General features: G+C 45.0%; 1 protein-coding gene across 2 annotated transcripts; it reads right to left on the minus strand.

The window, feature by feature from the left end:
* Positions 1-440: 440 nt before the first annotated feature.
* Positions 441-24,952, minus strand: WDR73 (WD repeat domain 73). Of its 2 annotated transcripts, XM_074354048.1 has the most exons (10): positions 24,620-24,952; positions 24,048-24,115; positions 23,655-23,743; positions 22,210-22,298; positions 21,517-21,581; positions 15,639-15,803; positions 15,186-15,291; positions 14,805-14,890; positions 8,564-13,998; positions 441-7,860 (listed from the first exon to the last, which is right to left on the minus strand). In XM_074354048.1, exons 1-9 carry the CDS (start codon positions 24,658-24,660, stop codon positions 13,763-13,765), a joined length of 945 nt encoding a protein of 314 aa, XP_074210149.1. In that variant the 5' UTR covers positions 24,661-24,952; the 3' UTR covers positions 441-7,860; positions 8,564-13,762. The 2 variants fall into 2 exon arrangements, with proteins under 2 accessions (XP_074210149.1, XP_010953646.2); XM_010955344.3 differs by lacking the exon at positions 14,805-14,890 and having other exon boundaries at positions 14,932-15,291; positions 24,620-24,868.

The following is a 24,952-nucleotide window of genomic DNA, read 5'->3' on the forward strand; positions in this document are numbered from 1 at the left end:
TTTTTATTTGAAATTCTAGTTATCCATTTGCTCAAAAGTGTTTTGATTTACCTTTTTGTCTACCACTGTACTCGGCATAAGCAAGGCTCTTATTTTTAACTCATAATTACAGCTTCCAAGTTGTCTGAAACAGACAAGCAGGGTGGAAGCAGTTTACCTGGAAATCCCCCAAGAAAAAATAATAATGAAAGTTGTAACTGGGAATGCATGAAATTCACTCACTATGAAAGTTGCAATAGATGACACAAAACTCCACATTGCAAAAAAAGGTTTTTTTTTTTAAGAAACTCAGCAAAAATACTGGTTCTTATGCTCATTTATAGAGAGCAAGAAACACCAGAGTTGGGTTTCAGGGCACTGGTTGCCGGGGCCAGCCGGCGAGTCAACAGGTCCTGATGGCGTGGCTGAGAGACTGAGAAAGAAAGAGACAAGACAAAGAGTGGGGTCAAGAGGGACGCACTTCAAGCCTGCAAGACGCTAGGCTAAAAGTTGCCGCCCACTTTATTTTTCAAGCTACTTATATACTATTTCTACTTTTATTGATTTACTACATGTCCAGTTGTAAAAGACAAATGTCTCAATCTTTAAGGTTTACAATTTCTAGCAAAACATTTTAACTATAGCTTTTAAGATCCTTATCACTCTGGCCATAAACTAGATTCTATTTACCTAAATTCCTTAACCTCTCTGAAGCAGAACATCTTAAAGAAAAACATCTGGTGGCTATATATCTTTATTAACTCTCGGGGTGGCGGGACAGGGAATGTCTCTTTGATCATTCCCAGAGCCTTGCTTCCAGCACTTTAGGGTTTTTAGGCCTTTTGTCTTTGCTTTCAGCCCTCAGGTTATGAGGTGGCTCCCCGCAGCTCCCCCTTTTTTATTTTAGGACTAATAAGCTACGGGGAGGTCAAGGAAAAGGTGTTATTCTAATAATTTTTTTTAAAAAGTGATTTGGGTAAACATCAGCATTCGTTGAGTTATAAAATCAGATAGACATTGAACCATACAAGGTCCGCAACACAAAATGATCAATATTACAACAACAATCACAAAAGCATGTTTTCATCAATCAGTCTTAAACCATCCTATAAATTGATTAAAAAAGGGGTGATTTAGGATGATCCATCGCCTTAACTTGTCTTTGTATGTCTTCAACAGCTCGGGATACATTCTCAGATAAATCAGGTATGAACACACAACATTCCACTTTTATAATGGCACACGTTCCTCCTTGTGCAGCAGTAGTAATATCCAAAGCCATCCTGTTTTGTATAACAGCTTTTCTCATTTGTTTTTGCTCCTCATTTAAATCCTCAATAGCCCATCTTACATCTAACAGGGCCTTTTGGGTAAAATTGGTCAGCGCATCAACTTTAGTCATTATATCTATATTACCCAATGGAGGTATAAATATAGATGCCAAATAATCATACCAATCAAATACAGATCTTCCCCAGCGAGCATGCAAATTGGGTAAGTTAGCTGGGACACTATCAACAGTTTTCACAATCCTTCCCGGAGCCATGACAAAACCAAGTGTACAACGACCAACCCATCCCACAGGTAACCAAGGCCAAACATTTTTTCCACACAACCATCTAGTGCCATTAGGTGCAGACCATCGTAAACCAGGGTTATTCCAATCAGAACCGGGCCAACTAAAAGGCTTATTACAATCAAAAGTAACATCCACAATTTGTTTACATAATCTTGGTGCAATTTTTCCCATATACCTCCAGTCCTTGTTGGATAAGTTCATATGATTGTAGCCACATCTTTGTTCCTTTTGTTCCCAGCAAATGTCGGCTGAATTTATCAATTGTCCAGTTTCAGGTGTCATCCACATAAATTGGTCCCATATTTGATAAAATTTATCTTGAAATCGAACAGTTCTGTTGCGTCCTCCTTTTCCATTCTTTTTAGTAAAATTTAGTTCATGAAGGTAAATGTCCATAGCTTCCATATTAGTTACATTAACATCAAATATAACCTCACTGTTACAATCAGACTGTGAACACCATGCAAGAGCCGAAACATTTTGGGATTTTAGCATGGAATATATTTCTTTTTGTTGCCTTAAAAAATCACAAACTGCTGAAAAATCTTTTGTTTGTAAGGGGGCTACCCACCATGGGAGGCTTCCCACTGACAGCGGCATAGCACTACATACCCAACAATCAGATGAATTATAAAATTCAGCATAGGACTGTGCCCAAGATAAAAAGACGTTCCCTCTTGCTCCCGGGACTGGTGTAACAGCGATGGAGCAAGCCAGGCCAACTACTAAGAACATTAATGATGTTTGTGGATGATCTGTAGTATTAGCAATGTGATTAGCATGTTGGATCAATTGTTGGACTTGTTGTGTCGTCGGTAGAGGTGTCTTGTCCTGAAGCTGCATCTGTTTCATGCCTTTTATCACTGATTTCCTCCGTCGCGCGTACCAGCCTTTCCGGGAGCCAGCGTGGCGCCTCGGCATCCTGTGGAAAAACACAAACATGGCCTCTCCCCCATATCAAAACCGGATCAGGGCCAGCCCATACATTAGTAAAAGGATCCTTCCATTTTACCATAGGGCGTCGAGCAGGAACCGCTCCCCACAGTCATTGTGCCGCAGATTTCCCTTGAATATCGAGAGTTAAAAAATTTAAAACAAACAAAGCATGATTTAGCTGGTTTTGTGGAGAGGAGGGATATAATTCCCCCTTTTTTATTTTAAGTAATTGATGTTTTAGTGTTTGGTGGCTGCGTTCGACAATGCCTTGTCCCTGAGGATTATAAGGAATACCAGTTTTGTGACAAATTTGTAGTCTTGCACAAAAGGTTTGAAACATTTTGCCAGTATAACCTGGACCATTATCAGTTTTAATAATTTTTGGTTGGCCCATAATAGCAAGGCACTTAAGAACATGGGCAATACAATGCTTACTGGCTTCACCCGTTTGTAAAGTGGCATGAAGAAACCCGGAAAATGTATCAATGGTAACATGAACATAAGGGGTATTGCGAAATTCTTTTATATGGGTTACATCCATTTGCCATAGATGATTAGGAAGGAGCCCTCGAGGATTTACGCCATAATGAGGAACAGAAGTAAATTGAGGGCAACGTAGGCAAGATTTCACAATTTGGCGAGCAGCTTCACGAGGAATTTTAAATTGTAGACGCAGACTATGACTATGACTATTTTGATGATGCAGGGCATGTGACTGTTGAGCCAATTGATAAGCTGTAAGAGAATAAATTTGAGTAGCATCGTCAACTTGAGCATTACCAGAGGCTAAAGGGCCCGGAAGGTTCGTATGAGCTCGAAGATGCCCAAAATAACAAGGATGTTGACGAGATCGCAGGAGCTGCTGTATATCGAAAAACAACTGATTAACGTAAGTATTAACGGTGCCTATAAAAGGGACAGTTTCTAAAATTTGAAGAGCATGAACGATGTATTGACCGTCAGAAAACAAGTTACAAGGTAAATTTCGAACTGCTAACAATGCAGCTTGCACAGCCAGAAGCTCAACCACCTGTGCTGAAGATTGAGAAGTATTCCAGGATATAATTTCATCATCAATTTTATAGGCAGCAATGCCATTAGAGGAACCATCTGTAAAAACATTTACAGCCGACGGAAGAGGAGTAAGAGCTGTACATTTTGGAAAAAGAAAAGGATGCATTTTTGCAAATTGAATAAGTTTGTCAGCAGGGTAATGAGTAGTAAGTTTTCCTGGAAAATGAGTCAAAGCAATAGCCCAAGAGTCATTAAATTGTTTTAACCATGTCTGTTGCTCAGTAGTGTATGGTAGACAAATATATGCAGGTTCACGTCCTAGATAAAGAACAGAGGTACGACGTCCTTTCGCTATAAGAGAACAAATTAAGTCAGGATATGGAGCCAAAGCCTTAGAAGGAGAAGTATGCATATGTATCCAAAACATTGGTGCACTTTTGATATAAGACCCCCGTAGGCATATGGGCTGTAGGTAAGATAAGTAACCCCCATTCTTTAGTATAGTCACAATAGGAAATTTGTTGTTGTTCAATAGCATCTTCAACCAAATGTAATGCTTCACGAGCTTCCTCTGTAAGTTGTCGAGGGGATTGTGGGTCAGAATCACCTTTTAATATATCAAACAAAGGTTTCAACATTCCAGTAGTTAATTTTAAATAAGAACGTATCCAATTTATATCTCCCAATAATTTTTGAAAATCATTAAGTGTGAGCAATGAATCCATCTGTAATTGAATTTTTTGAGTCTGAAATGTATGTTTATGTAAACGAAACCCCAGGTAAGCATAGGGACAATAACGTTGAATTTTTTCGTCTGCTATCTGTAAACCACATTTTTTCAAAGATTGAAGCATTTGATCAAACACGGTTAAAAGAAATCTTTCATTTTGATGTGCAATTAAAATATCACCCATATAATGTATTATATAAACATCAGGATATCGTTTTCGAGTGGAATTAAGAGCAGTAGCAACAAATTTTTGACATAAGGTAGGACTGTTAGCCATACCCTGTGGTAAAACAAGCCAATGATATCGTCGCATGGGTTTCTTAAAATTATTAGAAGGGACACTGAAGGCAAAATGTTTACAATCATCAGGATGTAAAGGAATCGTATAGAAACAATCTTTCAGGTTTATAATAATTTTATAAGTCCCATCGGGTATAGCCATAGGGCTAGGGAGTCCAGGTTGTAATGCTCCCATTAGCTCCATGGTTTCATTCACTTTTCTTAAGTCCTGCAGTAATCTCCATTTTCCTGATTTTTTCTTGATGACAAAAATAGGAGAATTCCAAGGTGAATTAGAAGGAGCTATATGTCCGCTATCTAATTGTTCCTGCACCAATTGTTCTGCGGCAAAAATTTTTTCTTGAGTGAGGGGCCATTGATCAACCCAAACTGACTCGTCAGTTTTCCAAATAATTGGGTCAGCATGGGTTGCAGGACAGTCAAAGGCCCCCGCTAAAAATACCCTAATCCTTTTCTATTGTTCTTAATTTGTACTTCTATCGGACGCTTAATGCCTTGATTGTTTTTTCCTAGGCCTTCATGGGGAAGCAAACCCTGAGCGAACAACTGATTAGCCACAATATTATTAGGACTATAGAGAAAAATGCCCATGTGTGACATAACATCTCTGCCCCATAAATTTACTGGCAGACCGGGCAGAATATATGGTTGAAAAGTTCCTGAGTGCCCTTCAGCATCTTTCCAGGTTAAAATTGCAGAACTCTGCTCCAGATTATGAGTTTGTCCTATACCTTGTAAAGTAGAGATGGCCACCTGTTTGGGCCACGTTCGTGGCCAATTATGTGTAGCTATAACTGATATGTCGGCCCCCGTATCTAAAACCCCTTTAAACTTTTTACCTTGCACCTCAAGACATAACTCTGGGCGCTGACTTCCGATTTGTTGAACCCAATATAAATCTGAGGACCCAAATCCTGATGTACCTCTTTTTTTATAAGACTTAATTTTTCCCATAGGTAAAGTGGGTAATAGAATTAATTGAGCAATTCTCTGACCTGATGGAATAGCAGTTATGGTTTTTGGCGAATGAGCCATCACCTTAATTTCTCCCTCATAATCAGCATCAATAACTCCGGGGGCCACTAGTAGCCCTTTTATAGTAGTACTGCTCCGCCCTAACAAGAGACCCATAGTGCCAGAAGGTAAAGGGCCGTAAATCCCTGTAGGTAAAGCTTGCATTCCCATTTCAGGAGTTAATACTGTATAGGAGGTGGCACAGAGGTCCAATCCTGCACTTCCTTCGGTAGCTCTGAAGAGGTCTGTAATAGTTGCCCTGGAAGAAATGGGTTGTGACTGACTCCTGGAGGAGTCTGAATGGCCCCATAACATTGTTTCGGGGCCTGGGGCTGGCCCCTCACCCAGTTTCCCGAATTAATAGGCTGACCGTTAATATCAGTTTTAGATCTACAATCTTTAGCCCAGTGTTTCCCTTTTTTACATTTTGGGCATGTCCCAGGAGCTGTAATTAATGTAGATTGTCCAACAGGCTGCTGGCCTCTTCTCGGGCATTGATTCGCCTTATGGCCCATCTGTCCACAAGCATAACAACTACCAGGTGGGCCGGCAACTCGAGAGGTTCCTTGGAACCCCTTTTTTGTTTTATTTTGCTGAAACAAAATTTCTTTCATAGTTTTTCCTTGCAAGGCGGCGGCAATGGCCACCCCTTGTACATATGAGGGTCCAATGTCAGCACAAATGCGAATATAATCAGCTAAACCCACTTTTTTTTTATAAGGCCTTAAAGCAGCTTGACAAGCGGAATTGGCATTCTCATATGCCAGCTGTTTTGCTAATACCATACCAGCCTGTTCATCTCCTATAATTTTCCCAATTGTTTCCATTAGTCGAGCAACAAAGTCCTGATAAGGCTCATCAGGACCCTGTCGCACTTTTGACAAATCCTCAGTCTTATTTTCTGAATTTGGTAATTTTTTCCATGCCTTCAAGGCAGCTTCATTTATTTGAGGATAAGCTCCGGGAAGATAAGTAAGTTGAGAATTAGTATCCTTATATTGTCCCTCTCCTGTCATCATTTTAAGAGAAATTTGAATATTGTGCTGATGGTTAAGAGCAGCAGTAGCAGCACAATTCTCATAAAACTCAGATTTTCAGAGCAAATAATTACCTCCTGAAAGGCATGCTCGAGCTACTTGCTTCCAATCATTAGGAGGCAAAAACTGATTTCCTAAACATTCTATTATAGCCTGTGTGAAAGGAGCTGTAGGCCCATATTGGGCACAGGCTATCTTTAGTTCTTTCAGCTGTTTAAAAGGTATGGGTTCATAATAGCGTTGCTGTTGAGCATTCTCAAAAACTGGGTACATTGTTTGAAAACCGGGGAGAACCTCTCCCTCTTTATTAGCCTGCCGTAAAGCCTTTTGTAGAGGACTCAAAATTTCCATTGTTGCCTTTTCTCCTGAAGACGTTGTTAAAATATTATTTACTGGAAGTGGATCTAAGCCGGCAATAATAGAAGGAGAATAACTGGGAGGTGGAGGCAAAGGAGGGGGAAGTAAAGAATTAACATTAGACTTTTCTTCCATTTTATTTTGTCGTTATGCAATCAGTAATTAAATCCTTAAGTTTAGAAAAGTCAAATTTATTTTGTTCTACATTAAGAAAAATTCCCCAAGGATCATCATGATGATAACGAGCAGCTTGCTCTTCTAATTTTGCTTGATCTGCAGGATCTAACTCAGAGTCATACGGGTCAGCGGGTGGCAAACCCTGAGAAACAGACAATTTATCATTTTTTACCTCCTCATCAAGAGGCTCTGGAGGTGCAGATGGAGTACACTCTATTTCTTTTTCTTCTCTTTTAATATTTCTCATTTTTTCTCCTTCAGGTGCAGGATCTAAACAATCTCTAATCAATTGCCAAAGAGGAAAAGCATCGGCTGGAACTTTATTGGGGCCATGGGCTGTATAAAAATCATGTAACTTTACCCCAACCTTTTTCCATGTTTCCAAATTTACAGTCCCTTGTTCTGGAAACCAAGGGCAGACCTCTTCTACGAACATTAAAAATTGCTACAGTCTTTGTTTAGTAACCTGAATTCCCCTTTCTCGTAGCATCATTTTTAACATTTATACAAATAAACCCCTACTACTACTTTGCCCCATTTTACTCTCGATATACTCTCCCCGCCGACAACAGTTTCTCTGTTAATTTGAATTTCTTAATACGAAGACTCCGGAGTACTCACCTCTCTTTTTCGGCGGCGGTCGTCACAGCCCACAACGCCAATTCAGGTCCCTGTTTGGGCGCCACTTGCCGGGGCCAGCTGGCGAGTCAACAGGTCCTGATGGCGTGGCTGAGAGACTGAGAAAGAGACAAGACAAAGAGTGGGGTCGAGAGGGATGCACTTCAAGCCTGCAAGACGCTAGGCTAAAAGTCGCCGCCTGCTTTATTTTTCAAGCTACTTATATACTATTTCTACTTTTATTGATTTACTACATGTCCAGTTGTAAAAGACAAATGTCTCAATCTTTAAGGTTTACAATTTCTAGCAAAACATTTTATCTATAGCTTTTAAGATCCTTATCACTCCGGCCATAAACTAGATCCTATTTACCTAAATTCCTTAACCTCTCTGAAGCAGAACATCTTAAAGAAAAACATCTGGTGGCTATATATCTTTATTAACTCTCGGAGTGGCGGGACAGGGAATGTCTCTTTGATCATTCCCAGAGCCTTGCTTCCAGCACTTTAGGGTTTTTAGGCCTTTTGTCTTTGCTTTCAGCCCTTAGGTTATGAGGTGGCTCCCTGCAACTGGTCCTGCTCAGCCAAAGCTGATGCAACATATTAACCCATTAAATAAATGAATTCTAAGTGAATCCTGTGAGTGGAATGGTCAAAGGGAGAGACACTTCTATCCAATTTATCATTAGACTCTAAGCCCCAGGGTGGAGGCTGATGTCTGCAGAGTGAAACAGGCCGTGTGGGACTTGCAAAAACCACTGCCTGGTGAGCGTGACCCAGGCCTCCCAGCGGAGTCAGCCCAAAATGGGGGGCTCCCACTCACCTGCTTGGATAACTTTGCTCCACCCTCAGAGGACACGACCTTCTCCCTTCACTTCTCTTCAACACAGCCATAATCAGTTCTCCAAGAACGCAGAGTGAGAAGAGTTACAGCCACATTCACTGAATACCCACGTGTGCCAGGCCCAGTGCTAACCCCTTTATTGCAGGGTCTCATTTAACCATCTCAGCAGCTTCGTGAAGCGGTACTATGACGAGGCCCATCTTACACAGGGGAGACTGTAACACCGAGCTGGGACTTGGGCCCTGATCTGACTCCAACATGGGGGTCTTCTTCCCTGTTATATCAGCCTCCCAACTGTGCAAACTGTTGAGCTACAGCTTCTGTGGGGTTGGGCTGTAGAGTCAGTACAGAAAGGAATGGTTGTGTACGGTCACCATGACTCTGGGACCCCTTCCACAGCCCATGACGTGAGGACAGCCTCTCTCTCAGGCCTGTGAGAGGCTTACGTGCTGAAAGCCCACAGGAGAAGGCACAGCCAGGGGAGGGTGGGGTGGGGCCAGCCCTCTAGATCACAGAGCCCTGGCATCCACCTTTAAAAAACTGTGATAAAACATACATAACATAAAATTTACCATTTTCACCATTTTTAAGTGTACAATTCAGGGGCTTTAAGTACGTTTGCACATTTGTGCAACCATCACCACTATCCAACTCCAGAACTTTATCATCCAAAACTGAAACTCTGTGCCCATTAAACAGTAACTTCCCAAACTCACCTCCCCCAGCCCCTCACAACCACTGTTCTGTTTTCTCTCTCCATAAGTTGGCCTATTTTAGGTTCCCCATATAAATGGAATCATATATTTGTCCTTTTGTGTCCGGCTTACTTCTTAGCATCTATTTTGCCCAAGTCAAAGGGTAGTACTGAGCAGAGAAAATCTAAATCACTCATTGACTGGTTACACTGAAATGTATCTGGAACAGTGGATCAGGTGCCCTTGCTCCTCCTGCCTCGAGAAGCCCTGTATCCCTCATCCAGACCATCCCAACGGCCATGCACTTTCTCTGTCCTCATGGCCCCATCACTCCGAATCCTTCAGGGACTTCCAGCTCACCCCTCTGGCACTGCACACAAGGCCATTACTGATTGGTTACAGCCCTTTTTCTCAATTGTATTTCCAACTTCCTTTGCTCTCCAGGCTAGAGCTGTGCCTTTCCCCACTTCTGCCTTTCCTTACACTGTTCCCTCTGCCTGGAACACTCTGCCCTCTGCCTGGAACACTCACCCTGAAGGAAGGATACAACCCAAACATCACCTTGCCTGATCACACCTGGTCTCTAGCCAAGCAGAGGCAGATCCTCAGCCCTCCGTGCTCCCAGAACACATGACTCTCTACAAGTATTCCCCCAAACCGCCTACTAGCTGGGCCATATTTTTACATCTCAGCACCCAGCATGGTGCTCGGTGCACAGCCACGCCCAGGAAATATGCTTGGGAGAATCAGGACCTATAGCATCACCTCCTTCTCCCACAGCTGTGGGAACACCTGCTTCCCTCGCCAACCTCCAGTGACTGGACCCATTCATAATCACGTCACAGAGATCACACATGGGAAGGCCGGTTCACGTTTCCTTCATTCAATTCAACCTGGGCTGTGCTGTCTCCCTGTCCTTTGCCCTCTCTGTCCGTCTACCTCAGCCTGTCCGTTTCTTCCCTCTGCTTTTCTCCACGTGCTCCCATCTCCAGGGCATGGCTCCTTTCACAGACCTTGTTCCTGCCTCAACCACAGGGAGCTGTCCTTGGCACTGACCCCACTCTCCCTTTTGGACTGTAGTTCTGTTCTGTGTCATTCAGATTCTCTGAGAGAAGTTCAGATGGGCTCATCCTAGGGAAGGGATTTGGGTCCCTGGGTCACACGTCCATCCCTGGGCTGACCCGCTGTGGCTGGGGAGTGGGGAGTGGCTGACTCACCCTTTGGGAGGACCTAGAAGAGTGGGAGGCAGTTCAGGGGGAGGGGCGTGGGCTGAGCCCCTAAAGACACAGACTTTGAGGGTGTCCCCTACTCCCTTGGACATGCCTCAACATGCCATCTCCCCTGGCCTGGTGACACAGTCTTACCTTGACATATTCTGCTCTGGAATACATCCTCCTGAGTTCACACACGTGCAAGAGCTGCGCCAAACTGACTCACCCTCTCTGCATCGCTGTTTGCTAGGTTTCTTGCTTCCTCCTCTCTCATCCTCTCCAAATAGCCACTTAGTCTTTCTCTTATACTTGAATCTTTGTGAGGCCAAAACAGTTCCTGAACTTTCTGTGTTCCATGCTTCCGAGTCTCCTCTCTCCCCACTCACAGCTGGACTGGAGAGGATCCTGTGCTGACGTCAAGGTGAATAGCTGATTTTCTTTTTGGTCCCTTTGGGGTTCTCTGGGGCATCTTCCTGGAACTGCTGAGAGACCCCCACTTTCCACATGTCTGTGGAATGTGACTGTTCTCAAAGAAGCACTTTGGAAATTGGAGGTGAGGATTTGTGGTTGTCACTAAATCTGCAGCACACAGATGAAGTGCAGTGGCCGAGGCGGTCCTGCCGGGCGCGCATGTAGGGCAGTGATTCTCAGCACGGTCCACAGACTTGCAGCATGAGCATCACCTGGGAGCTTGACCGAAATGCGAATTCTCAAGCCCCACCCTCAAGCTTGAGGTGGCCTTTTAATGTGGTGACTTGGCAAGGTGGAACCACATTCCCCAGAAGTCATTCCTCTGTGTGTTTGCAGGTAGAAGGGGCCACGAGAGACATTTCTGAGTGAGCCTCGGAGGGTGGGAGGGAAGCCGCAGCCCTTGTGGTTTCCTGCTGGGTGACGGGGCAGGTGCGTCTGTGACTCACGCGGGTGGTTGCTTATCTGCCTGCGGCTACTCCATCTTCCCCAGATCTTCCTTAAGCTTATTCCACCCCTAGGCCAGGGGCGTGTTTAGCTCCGTGGTGAATGGGACCGGCTTTTCTCACAGGTGACCTGCATCAAGACTGGAGACCACAGGAATTGACAGGTTCCAGCTGGTCCTTGCTCGCCCCTTCCCTCCCAGCTGCCAAGCTCCAGCAGAGGATGGGAAGACAGCAGCCTTGCAGAGACTGCTGGCCCAGCTCCCACAAGTAATCCCCTCTGGTCAAGTGTGTGTGTAATAACTCCTACTGGTCTGCTTCTCGCACTAAACCCTGGCTAACACTCAGTTACTGATCAGAAACTGGGAGTGGAGCCCAGCAATCTGTGTTTTAACCAGTCCTCCAGGTGATTCTGATGCCCATTAAAGTTTGAGAACCCCTGATGTAGGGGGAAACCTGTTTATAATTATGTGAGCCTAGAACCTAACTTTACATGTACAGGAGGAAAGTTTTGCACAGGTTTAATATACTTGAATTTCCCAGAAACACAACTACTGTATAAAGCTGAAGAAAACAGTACATTCTTATATTTAGAACTTTCCAAAGAGTTGTTCACCAGTTGAGAAAAATCATGTCACTGACTCTTTGGTGTGTGGCTCATGACTACAGCACACCTGTATGGGTCTATGCCCTGCTCTTGACTTTACTACATACAGTGCAAGCATCTGATTACCTCGTTATGCAAAAGAATGAACATTAATATACTGAAATGCATAAACTTTTGTATTTTATTTCCTTGTATTTTATAGTGATTTTGATATTAGGTTTTCAAATAGTGAATGTTTCCTGTGAAATTCTATTTCCGGTTAGTAAAGGGGGTGTTCAAAATATTGGTTATAAAAGGAATGGTGGGCTGATAGTCTTGAGGGCCATGGTCTAGTATGAATACCCAAGCCTGAGAGACTGTGTGAGTGAGTGAGCACACAGTTTCTTGGCCAAGTTTTGGTATTTTAATTATAGTACCTTCATAAAGTGATTTTCTAGATTTTTAAATATGAAATAGTCTCTACAGCATAGGAATTTTCTGTTCTTTAAAAATTTGAAAAAAATGTATTTACATAATTGTCCCACCCCCAATATCCTTTCTGGTGTTACTCCTTGAACAGTTTCTCTTTCTTTTTGGATAATTCAGGATTTCCTACTAAAAAAAGTTTATCTGAATCAATGCATATGTATTTTCAAAATTAACTATATGTTGAGACCCACCCGAGAGGAGGGCGGCCAGTCTCTGCCTGAACTCCCGGGGCCTCAGGTAGTACTGAGGAGAATGCCTGGCTCCCGACCCCGACTGTTATCACCTTGAAACATAGTTGCTCCCAAACTTTTAAATAAAGGAAGAGTCTCAACTTCTCACATAAGAGAAATGCAGACTAAAAGGTACAAATTATGATTTTTCATTTATCAGACCGGCAAAGGTCAAAAAGCCACTAAGAAGACTGCTGGAGAGAGGAGAGAAACAGGCCTGCCATCACTGTCGCTATCACAAAGGGGCACGATCTCTACGGAGGCACTTGGACAGTACTTATAAAGCCTAAAACCGCGCACAGTTTCTGCCTTAGCAATCTTAGTTTTAGAAATGTATCCTACAGACATATTGTTCATGGATATAAATCTGCTCACACTACTTGTGACTGCAGAAAATTAGAAAATTCTAATTGCCATTTGACAGGAACCTGGACATGTAACCATGGTTCAGCTGAACACTGGTACAGCATGCAGCTGGGACGAAGAGCCAAGCTGCTCTGAACTGTGTGCCATGTAACCTCTCTCAGCTGCTCAAAGCAAGTGTATTGAAATTTGGCAGTTTAGTAGGCAGAAATGGTATCATCTTGTTTTAATTGCTATTTCCTTCACTGCTACTGGGATTAACTTTTTTTTCATGTTTATTTGCCCTTATACATTTTTCATTCTGTAAAAAAGTTCACAAAACCTGTTTACATTCAACATCTCTCTAGAGTGTCACTGTGACACTGTGAATGCGGACAGAGTCAGACACTGCCGTCTGACACCGAGGGGGAAGTGTGGCTCCCAGATGTAACAGCAGCTACCAAATACTGACTGTGCCTTGTAGCCCATCAGTTACCCTTTAATACATTACTTCCAGCTTTCCTAACAACCCTGCGAGGCAGTTATTACCATTCTCATTTTACAAATAAAGAAACTGGGGCAGAGAGGCTGGTTGACTTGCCCATGGCCACTCAGCTGGTAACAGGGCCCTGTGGTCAGCTGAATCCTAAATCAGCATCCTTGCTGTACAGCAGCCCTTCCTCTTCCTCAGGCCTGGGCTGAAAGATGCTGGTGTCAGCAGGAAGCACGGAGGTCTACCCAGTCCCACACGTGCAGAGAGGCATCACTCGCTGCCGATAACAGGGTCCTTGGTTTGTCCGGGTGCCAGGTATGGGTGGTGACTAGTGGAGCAGTGTCTACTCCATTGTCATCTAGGAAGATATGACCTCTGTGAGTGAAGAGAGGATCTACTCGGCCCCACATTCCATCCCAAGATGTGACGTCATAGACCTGGACTGTCCCATCAAAACCTGAGGAAGAACAAAAACAAAAGAGAGCACTGACACAATCTCTGAAATAATTCTTATCATTTGCTCTCTGGTACCCAAACAGGCTACAGGACGAGCACTCAAACAGTAACAAGACACTTAAAGGTCAGCTGAAGGGCACGTAACATCTGCTCTCAATGTCAGCAGTTGATGCCCCCGCGGAGCACATAGCGACGAGCAGCTGTTGTCCGTCTACATGTGCCAGGCCTGAGCTGACCTTGCATTCTCTCCTTTAATGCTCACAACTGTATGAAGTAGGTACTGTTATTTTTGCCAGGAAACTGAAGAGATTTTTCAAACCTTTTCCACTTGCCCCAAATTCGAGTTCTTCCACACCTGAGTCCCCCTCAGCAGATGGTCGTGTCTCCTACTTGATGGGGAAACAGAAGCCTTTAAAGGGAATACCCACTGGTTCTCCTCTTCCGCTCCTTCTGGATCCGGCCATCACCAGTGATCCCTCGCTGCCCTCTCTCCTCTTCTTTCAACCTCTCCCCTTCTCAGTGGATCCTTCCCATTAGCTTTTAGACACTCTCATTAAATACCCTCATTCACCTAGACACTGCCAGACCCGAGCAGGAGGGCTGGCTTGCTAGATTCAAAACATTAGCAGACTAAGAAGCACCCCATCACCCCAGCCCATGGCGTCCTAGTGTCCAGCTACCTGCAGGCCTCTCAGCCAGTCTCAGAACTGAATCCCTGCCAGGACAGGAAAAGGCCTGCTGCCAATGTGTGGAAGTTTGGTAGCCAGGAGGGGGAAGGGCCGCCACTGAAGACCCTGGAGAGTTCACCTGGAGCTTTTCTGTGAGCAACTTTAACTGCTGGGGCCAGACTGATTACGAGGCTACAGGCTCCTTCCTGAGCACCCTGGAGTCCCCTGAAAGAGAGATCAAATGACAAAGTCCTGCTCAGCAGTACCTGAAATGGCCAAGCAGAGGTCCAGGCCTGGAGCCCAAGTCACTTGCAGCAGCTCTGGGTCCGGGCTAGGCGTGGACACTGGGCACTGGACTGAGCTCACAGGATGGCAGAGATCCCGGGGGTCCAGAAGGCAGAGCTGCCCATCTGAGCCAAGGCTGGCAATGCTGGGCCCAGGGCCCCGGCCCCCAGCTGCTGCACACCACCTCCCTCCCGCGGACCCGGGGCTGGGGCCGAGGTACTCTGCCGGTGCCCACTTCTGGCGGGTGTCGACGAGCCCTAGGCGGCCCGAGGTGCAGCAGAAGGCAAAGGTGTCTGCGTCCAGGACCTGCAGGCTACTCAGCAACTCGCTGTCACCGACACCTGGAAAACGGGGCGAAAGAGAAAAGCTGCTGCAGTCAGATGGGTCTGGCAGCTTGGTGGGGCCTGCTGGTCACAAGCCCCTCCTCTGGGAAGCTTCCCACCAGCCCCAGGCAGACTGGACCGCTCGTCTCGCCACAGTCCACTCAGCGGGCTGGGTGCTGGTCCCAGGAAGGCCCCCCGTCACCCCCAGTCCAGAACAGGAGCCTCCTGAGGCCAGGCCTTGCCTCTCATTCACCCTGGTACTCCAGCAGCTGGCACACAGGGATGAATTCCGTTCCCAGCATGGCTGAGTAGGGCTGGGAGGCGGGTGTTGGCAGGGCAGCCGGCAATGGCGATGGCTGCAGTACCTGAGGTGTACGTGGTCTTCTGTGACTCCAGGTCCACCACCTTCAGACTGCTGAGCCTCACACCGTGCAGGACTCCGGGCGCCGCTGATGAGAAGATGGCCACCCTGGACCAGAGGCTCCCCTCAGTCTCATGCACGTCAATGGTGCTAACAGCTTTAATGACATCTGGGGGGGAAGGTGGAAGAGGCTAAAGTCCAGAACGTTAATGCAGGTTTGAAACATCACGTGGTGAAGGCCAGCCAGGTCAGGGGGGAAACGCTCACAGCTGGCTAGAGAGGATGTGGAGACATACATACTCAGTATTATGTTTACTTTTTTTTTTGCAGGGGGGTAGATAATTAGGTTTATTTATTTATTTATTTGATTTTTCAAATGGAGATACTGGGATTGAACCCAGGACCTCGTGCATGCTAAGCATGTCCTTCACCACTTGAGCTATACCCTCCCCATCTATGTTTACACTTTTGAAACTGTCAGAAGCACTTTAATACCTCTATAGTTTGTCTTATGAACTGTTTCACAAAATGAGAGAGAATGAATCACAGCAGCCATCTCAAAACCCCCAAAGCAGTTCTGGCTTTTTATAGTTTTGCAAAGAACAAATAAAGGTATAAAAAGGGAAAGAACACACTATGACGTCATTCACACCTTAAGTGGAAATAATAGGTACAGAGTTCATAAACTAATATTATTTCTTCAAAAACATGATCCATGACCTCAAGCAATTTGTTAAAGCCTAACAGGTAAAGGTTACAACGCAGATGTCTTCATCTTCAAACATGAACTGGGCAAGAAAGTCCACATCTCTTTCACATTGAATGTTAAAAAGACATACTTGACCTCAAGTTGAATCAATTTTTAGCTTTGTCTGCCTCAGCCTGCTCAGATAGCAGGCAGGCTCTGGTCTCTGCATTCTACACTTATAACTTAGTTCAGAATAAGTAATTCACTGTACAAACAACTTAAAGGGAGATGTATATTTTCCATTTTATATTTTCTTGCTTTGAGAGAGGGCTCACCATTTGGTTTCTACGTTCTCTGGAGACAATGGTGATCTATGTATTTTTAAACTCCAAAGGAGAGGTAAGAATCAGAATGAAGAAGGGATGGATGAGAGAAGGAACACTAACACAGTGTTTCAAGCAAGCACATGGCAGCGGGTTTCCTCAAGACAGTTCACATGCAAGGAGTCACAGAGGGACGTGTCTGGTCTTGGTCAGGATGCAGAGGCCCCTTGAGTACAGCTCCCAGAGCCCATGGACTCTCAGTGCACTTAATCCAGACCTGCTAAATTTAATGGCTCTACCCCAGGAGCCACAGAGGGTGGAGCAGATACAACACCTGAGTCTCAGGACCACTTAGTCTCCGAGGAGTGCCAGCGAGGCTGCAATTCAACCCAGCCCAGCAGAGCTTGCCTTACTCTCCAGGGCCTCACTTCTGCGGCTCCCTCTTCCCTTTCCAGAGACTCCAAGGAGCCTAGAACAGATTCCCTAGGACCCTCTGCTCTGAGCCAGGGGTGGATCTCAGATGAGATTTGTCCCCTGACGGGGGGAAGGAGGAGGCCAAAGAAAAGCTTTCAAAGACCTATTTCAAAGATGCAGTGGAAAACAAAGGCTTCAGCGCTCCTGACTAGAGTCCTCCACAGTTACTTTTTTTTGGACATAGGCTTTTTTATTAGTATAGATATCTTAGACAATAGTGTAATTGTCTAAAAATCAGAGGAGTTCCACATTATTACATCAATAGTGTGAATTTCTGACAGAGGCAAAAACTGAGCACCATAGTATATCAACAGAAAGACCATGCTTGACTGAGAACAAGAAAAAATGCAGGTTCCCCGCTTCCTCTCTCTCATCAGTGGTAAAATGCCCCCTCTAGGAAACCCACACTACCTTTCCCAAACCAGCCCCATCTGAAAAGAAAAACTACTAGGAAATCAAAGCAAAAGACAGTGAGGCACCTCCAAGAACTGGGCAATGAAAGACAGAAGGATTAAACAAACACAGGTCAGAGCAGGGGCAGGCACACTCCTTGAGGAGCCAGAGTGGCTCCAGCCCCGCGACACTGAGCGATGTCTTACCGCGTCTGAAGGAAAGTGGTGGCCATGAGAGGGGGCTGTTCAGCCACAAAGGCAAGGGAACACTGGGGCCGGTCCAGAGCAGAAGCGCCACTCCAGACTAAGGTTTAACTTCAAAGTGGAAGCCCCACAGGTAACATTCAGCGGAGACCTTTAGATACGTCCTCTTCCAACTCAGAGGCTTCATCAGCCCCAGAGCCAAGAGGAGAGGCCACAGACCCTGCCCCTGGGGCTTGGACAGCACAGAGGCCTGGACAGTCATACCTTCACAAGTTTTATACCCTCTGCCTAGGACAGCTCATGAAAACACAGTTTGGAAACCTCTGAGCTGATTCCTCTTGTCATGGTTATGTTCATCATGCAGGCTTTGATTAGGTTAGACCTGTCTATTCACAAAGAACAAGGATCTGGAATACTCTACTCGTAAGTGGAATATTTTCATTATAAACTAATAGAACTCCATTGTGGTTTATCCGCAGTCCTGTGAGTCTGGTGAGTGCGTCTGCCCCTATAAACAGATAAGATTTGTTCTGGGTGTGCTGACTAAATCCGGTTTCTGAGACACCAAAGCTGTGGGTCAAAATCTGGCCCTTGGAAAATTCACCAAGATAATGCTATGCTTTTAGGCTTCTAAGAGCTGGCCAGCCTTCCCCAGACTCTGGAATATTCTGCACTAATATCTAGGGGAAGATAACTATCTGATTTCCTACTCATTTGAGTGTCAGAGCAAGCCCCCATGGGCCATTAGCTCCCCTAGGCCTGGGGCCACAGGTTCTATGTGACACCTGGTAACACCAGGTACTGTCAGGACAAAAGGCAGCTCCAAGGCACCCTCTCATCTAAACCATTGCTGCCCCATGTAGCCTAATTTTAGGGAAAGATAAAAAACAACTATGTTAATGGCATAAGGGTACATATAGATCACAGAAACAGAGCTGAGAGTCCAGAAATAAATCCTTAAATTCATGGTCAACTGATTTTTCAACAAGGCACCAAAGCTGATCAATAGAGAAAGTTTAGGCTTTCTGACAAATGGTGCTGGGACAACCAGATATTAACATGCAAAAAGATGAACTGAGATCCTTCCCTCATACCATACACAAAAGTTAACTCTGAAGAGACCACAGACTTAAATGTTGGAGCTAAAACAATACAACTTTGGGGGGAAAAATAGGGGAAAATCTATGGGTTAAGTAAAGATTTCTTAGCTCTGACACCAAAAGCACAGTTTCTAAGAGAAATAATAAAATGAACCTCATCAAAATTTAAAACTTTTGTGTTTCAAAGGACACTATTAAGAAAATAAAAAGACAAGTAAAAGACTGGAGGTAATATTAGCAAAACACATACCTGATAAACAGTTTGTATCCAGAATGTACAAAGAATTCTAACAACTCAATAAAGACAAAATTGCCTAATCAAAAAATGGGCAAAATATTTGATAAAATATAAGCACCCAGAAAGCAAGGAACATCTATGTGTCTGTTTGCTGTTATAGCCCCAGAACCCTGCGCAATGCTTGACACATCAGAAGCGCACAATGAATATTTGTTGTTTGAATGATGAAATGTTAGCTACTGCAGCAAATAACAGTAATAATAATAATAATTTATTATTATTATTATGTGCCCCTTCATTAGATCTATTTCCAGGAACTAGCTCTAAGCAAAAAGGTGGCAGAGACCATGCTGCCAGTCAGTAAACACCCCACCACCTTTTCTTCAGAGCCCCTACCTACGATACTGAGATCAATTATTATTATCTGACTAAAGTTACCACTAGGCACGGTTACAAGCAGATTCTGAAGTCAGACTAGAAGACTTAAGTCTTGGTTCTGCTACCATCTTTTCGACTTTGAACAAAGTAGCCTCTCTGGGACAGAGTTTGTTCTCAGACTCATGAGAATTTAATGAAATCACACATAGAAAGTGATTAGTATAGTGACTGGAATATAATATAGTGACTGGAATATAATATACACTATGAATATAACTGTTACATCTTATAGATTGCTGATTAAGCTGAACAAGAATCTATTAAAATGTATAGTTAAATTAGAATATAAAAGGACCTGTGACAGCATGTTATCTCAGCTTGCTAAGGGAAAAAAAACAAACAAAATGCTCTCATGAGAGGCTAATAATCACATAAAAAGATGCTCAACATTATTAGTCATTAAGAAACTGCAAATGAAAGCCCCATGATACACAATTTCACATCAATCAGGATGACTTTAATAAAAAGATAGTCAATAGCAAATGTCGGTGAAGACATGGAGAAATAGGAACCCCACTGGTGGGAATGTAAATGATGAAGCCATTTTGGAAAACAGATTGGAAGTTTCTTAAAAAAAAATCAAACATAAATTTACTATATGGTCCAGAAATTTCATTCCTACTGTTCATCCAAGAGGAATGAAAACATGTCCACACAGAGACTTGTACATGAATGTCCTTAGGAGCATTATTCATAATAATCAAAATTCAGTCCATCAACTGGTGAATAGATAGACAAATGTGGTACATCACATGATGGAATATTATTCAGCCATAAAAAAAGAACAAACAGCAGATACTGTTTGACATGGTGGACCTCAAAAGCATTATGCTCAGTGAAAGAAGCCAGATACAAGAGCCCACAGATTGTATGATTTCACTGATATGAAATATCCAGAAAAGGCAAATCTATTAAGAGACAGAAAGTAGATTAGTGGTTGCCTGGGGCAGGGGGTGGGCATGGGATTCATAGTAATTGGCATGCTAGATATCACTGGGGTCATGAAAATGCTCTAAAACTGGTGTATAGTGATGGTTGAACAACTTGTTAAATTTATTTTAAAAATCATTGAACTGTATACTTAAAATGGGTGAACTTCAACAAAATTATGAAAAATGATCATAAATACAAGTAAGTATACATAAACATCTGGAAGTTATAGCATAAGACAAGTGACAAGAAAGAAATAACAAAGGAAAGCCCACAGGGGCAGTAACCTCAAAAACCAAACTAGGACAAGAACAGCCTTTCTGTAGCAGTGAAGCTTGGGGAGATGCCAACGCCTGCTAGTTTCTGGGAAACATCCAAGTGAGGCTGTGCGGGGACTGGGCAAAGGATCACTCAGGCCAAGGGGCAGTTCCAAGAGCAGCTGCCTGTGCCTGTGTGGCCCACTTCCACGCTGGCCAACAATGCTCTAACTGGAGGAGGGGTGGAAGGGGTGGATCAGGGTGGCATGCTCTGGTGCCTGCCTGACAGGGGAACTGCAAACCCACCCGGAGTGATGCTATGAAGGAATTCCCCTCCACTCCCAGAGGGAACAGGATTAACACTTCCTGCTCCTTTCCTGTTCCTCTGCTGGGGAGCAGAGTGACTTCTCTGAGCGGGAGACTCAGCCCAGCTGCTTGCTCACTCACTGCTCTCCTTCCCTGAGACCAGTGTGCCCGCAGAGAGGTGACCTCCCTGCTGCCTCCTTCTCCTCCTCTGAGAAGTGAGCTCACCTGAGCTGCCCTCACTCTGCCCTGGCCTCTGTCCCTGCCTAGGGGAGAGGCCTGCGGTTCACAAAATGCTCTGCCTAAGACTGGGTTGGAAAACTCAATTCCTGAAGCAAGTTTTGAGAAGCGCCATTTGGAGCCTGTGTGCCCTGCTGTGGTTGCTAATTCATCTCTGCTGCATTAAAGTAGGTACTTCACTGAATTCCCACCTGGCTCTGAGTCTGCTTTGTAACTGGCTGGGATGATGGGCTGGGGGTGTGGGAGTATCAGGCTTTCCTACAACCCCAACCTCCACCAAGTCAAAGTCACTCACCAGTGTCCTCTGCGACCTGCCACACCTGCAGGTAACAACCGGGAAGGCCACTGGTCACCAGCAACCTATTCAAGATGGATAAGAAATCTCAGGCCAGACAGTGGAGAACCCCCTACATACCCCTCATCCTCTCCCCTCTCCAGCCCACTCAGCCTGGGATTCCTGCATTCCCCATAGCAGGAACACTTACTGTAGGGAGGGATCAAGACCAGTTACCCTCATGTAACAGACAAGGAGCAGGTTCACTCCCCTTCAGAAACAGGCCCACAGTTCACTGGGATCTGTGGGACTGAGCCCCAGCTTCCATGTGGCGTGATGTGTCCTCAAGGACACCACAGGGAGCCTGAACACATAACCCTGATCCAGAGGCTCTTGGCCTCTGCCAACTGAGCTATTAGCCCCAACTACCCACTCTCAGCTCTGAGAGACTAAGGGCATCCCTTCTACTCTGTAGCTATTCCCTGGAGCAATTCCAGCGATCTGTGGGTTACAACAGTCAAAAGGTCTGTGAGGGACCATGATGCTATGGAGCAATGGTTTCTTTGTATTCCAGATCTCTGGGCGTGCGCGCCCCTCTGTGTGCCCATGTGCCACAGGGGTAGGGGTGAAGTAATGAGAAAGAGACATGATACTCCTGACATTTCCTGCCATTCCATCCTGAATGGAAAGTCTGGGTCACGAAGTTCACCATACCTGGTGTCTGGCACGTGCTTCAGAGCAAAGACAGATCTGTCTGAAAATCCTCCATGGCGTACCTTGAAATCTCTTTCTGGAAATAAGCCCTAAAATACAAAGAGGCGGCCAATCAGATAGGGGCTACTCTCCAAAGAAACATTTCAGATGAGCTCTAGGTAAGGAGCCATGCACCACCCTGGCAGGAAGCCATGGGAGCTGCTCGGGTGGCAATCATGCTTCTCCCTGTAGGGCCTCAGGGTGCTATTTGCAAATGTTGGTCTTAGCTGCCTACATAGGCAGCTTCCGTTCCTTCCTGCACATCCAAAACCTTTCTCCTAATCTTTCACCAGCCCTTTTCACTATAGCACGAGTGTTACACTCCAAACCTCGTTAGAGGAGTCACAGAGGCTTAGAGAAAGCAGGAAAGTATCAGCCAACTAACACATCCCCATTCCTCCCCCCACCTCCCACTGGAAGTCAGGTGGGTTCTTCTAACAATAAAAATATAACAACTGCCAATTACCCAGTGTTCACTATGTCAGCCACTCTGTGTAGTGCTTTATTTTATGACATTGAACTTTTACAATCATCCTGTGATGTAGAAACTATAATTAGCCCTATTCAAAAATGACAAAGCTCAGGCACAGGGAGCTTAAGCAACTCTAAGATCACAAGGGGATTATGTTATAAATCTGAACCCAAAGTCCATGCTCTTAGCCACTAGACTCTACTATCTCCACGTGAGGAACCAGAGGCAGGGGAAAAGGAGGTCACAAGAGAAAATACGAAAAGCCAGGGGCGAGGTGGGAGGTAAACCAGGTCTCTCATCAAGGCTCAATTTGGGCGAGCTCCTGGCTCAAGCCTGAGTGGTGGTGACAAGGGAGCTCAAGAGCACTGGGCCAGACTGACCTATCTGATGAGTCTGAGTGATTTCATAGTAACAGCAGGCAGCTACTAGCTCTTTTCTTCTTGACACATTCTTTCCTCCTGGCTTCTGAAACACTGGCCTTTCCTGAGACTCTCCTACTTCAAAGACTATTCCTTCTTAGTATTCCTTGCAGGTTCATCTTCCTCTACTCATTCTTTAAACATAGTCTCTGCGGTTCTCTCTTGAGCCATCTTCTCCTCTTATTCCTTACACACTACACATCCATCCTACATGATATTAACCGTTCTAAGTTTTCAAACCCCCTCTATACTTTAATGGCTCTCTAAATCTATTTTTGATTAAGTAGAACTGACTTCCTGCTCTAGAACCCCTCTGTAAATCACAGGACATTCTGTAGCACTTACCTCTGTGCATATTTGCCTCCATCTATTAGACTATAAGAGCAGGCCCAGGGCTTATCGTTTCTCTCCTTCTAGTTTCCAGGACAATATTTAGCAGACAATAGAAGCTCCATAAAGGTTTAATAAGTGAGTAGAATTAGACACATATACTCAGCATATATATTTCAAGTTACCTGGTTTTCTTTTACAGAAAGTCTAAGAGGTAATATCAGATGAAGAATCTCATTTTTTTTCAGGCTTTCATAGCCAGCAACCAAGATTCCTAGAAAAAAAGCAGAAGTAGCTGTAATATACTGCTAGAAAGATTCTGGACCATGGCTGGGTCTAGAAACTGCCAAATTCTCCAAAGCAAAAATTAAGTCCTTTGCCATTGGTATAGCCTTGTATTGGGGGACAGAAGAGACCTAGATCTTAGTAAGAGTACTGTAAGTGCTGATGGGGCATGAAATTGTTACAAGTAACCAAGAGGCCCTCAAGCTCCCAGAAGAGTGAGTTGGGTCCCTCTGGGCTGAGCTCCTGAGACCTAGTTTGAGGAGCGGGATTCCATCTCCTTCAGGGCATATCACCTTTGTCGCCCATCCATTCAAGGACTCGAGTGGCTCCCGAGAGGTCGAATGCATGGAAATCCTGGTACCTGCATGAGAGGGACACAATGATACACAGTGCATGTTACTTTACAGCTGTTAAAGAACTCTGTTAAAGAGACAGTAGCATGGTTCGGAGGTTGGGGGCCCAGGCTCTGGAATCAGGCAGACCTGGAATCAAGTTTTGTTACACATTTTAGCCCCTGTGTGACTGGTACCAGGCTAGTCACAATTTTCCCGACCCTCGTCCTTATCTGTAAAATGGAACTCCCAGAGTACCCAGACTTCTCAAAGTTGATGTGACGATTCAACGAGCTAATCTGTATTTAAGGTTTAAGTCAGAGACTGGCACAAAATAAATGGTCACTTGTGTTATCCTCCACAAGCACTGCTCCTACTAGTACCTCACAACATACACAGGAAGGTGCCATTTCCCGGATGCGGGTCACCTTCCCGCCCCTCACCAGGATTCCCCTGCATGCTCCACCCCACTCCTGTCCTCCCCTAGGCCAGCTCCGGGCCCGAATTCTACATCCCAGGCCCACACAACTTACAAGCGCAAGGATTCCACCAGCCAGTCCTCCGCGGACTCCATGGCAACTGTCGCTTCCGGTACTCCACTTCCGCTTCTGAGCCTTCCTGGGATTGCGCGGCTCTCTCGCGAGGAGTGGGCGCGGCCTGCTCTGACCCGGAGGGTGGGTCTCACACCAAGGGGCGGGGCCTAGAGGCGAATGCGGCGTGCCCTCGCCAGGCTAAGTCCGGGATTTTCCCGGTAAAGGCACTGGGAAAAATGACGTAAAGTCAGGGATTCCCAGGACGTCAGTTCCGGGCGGGGACCAAATGCCCGCCCGTTTGGTGACCAGGTATTTGCAGATCAAAGGCAAAGG

The sequence above is a fragment of the Camelus bactrianus genome, chromosome 27, assembly GCF_048773025.1.
Source record: "Camelus bactrianus isolate YW-2024 breed Bactrian camel chromosome 27, ASM4877302v1, whole genome shotgun sequence".
In the NCBI taxonomy this organism is placed as follows: Eukaryota; Metazoa; Chordata; class Mammalia; order Artiodactyla; family Camelidae; genus Camelus; species Camelus bactrianus.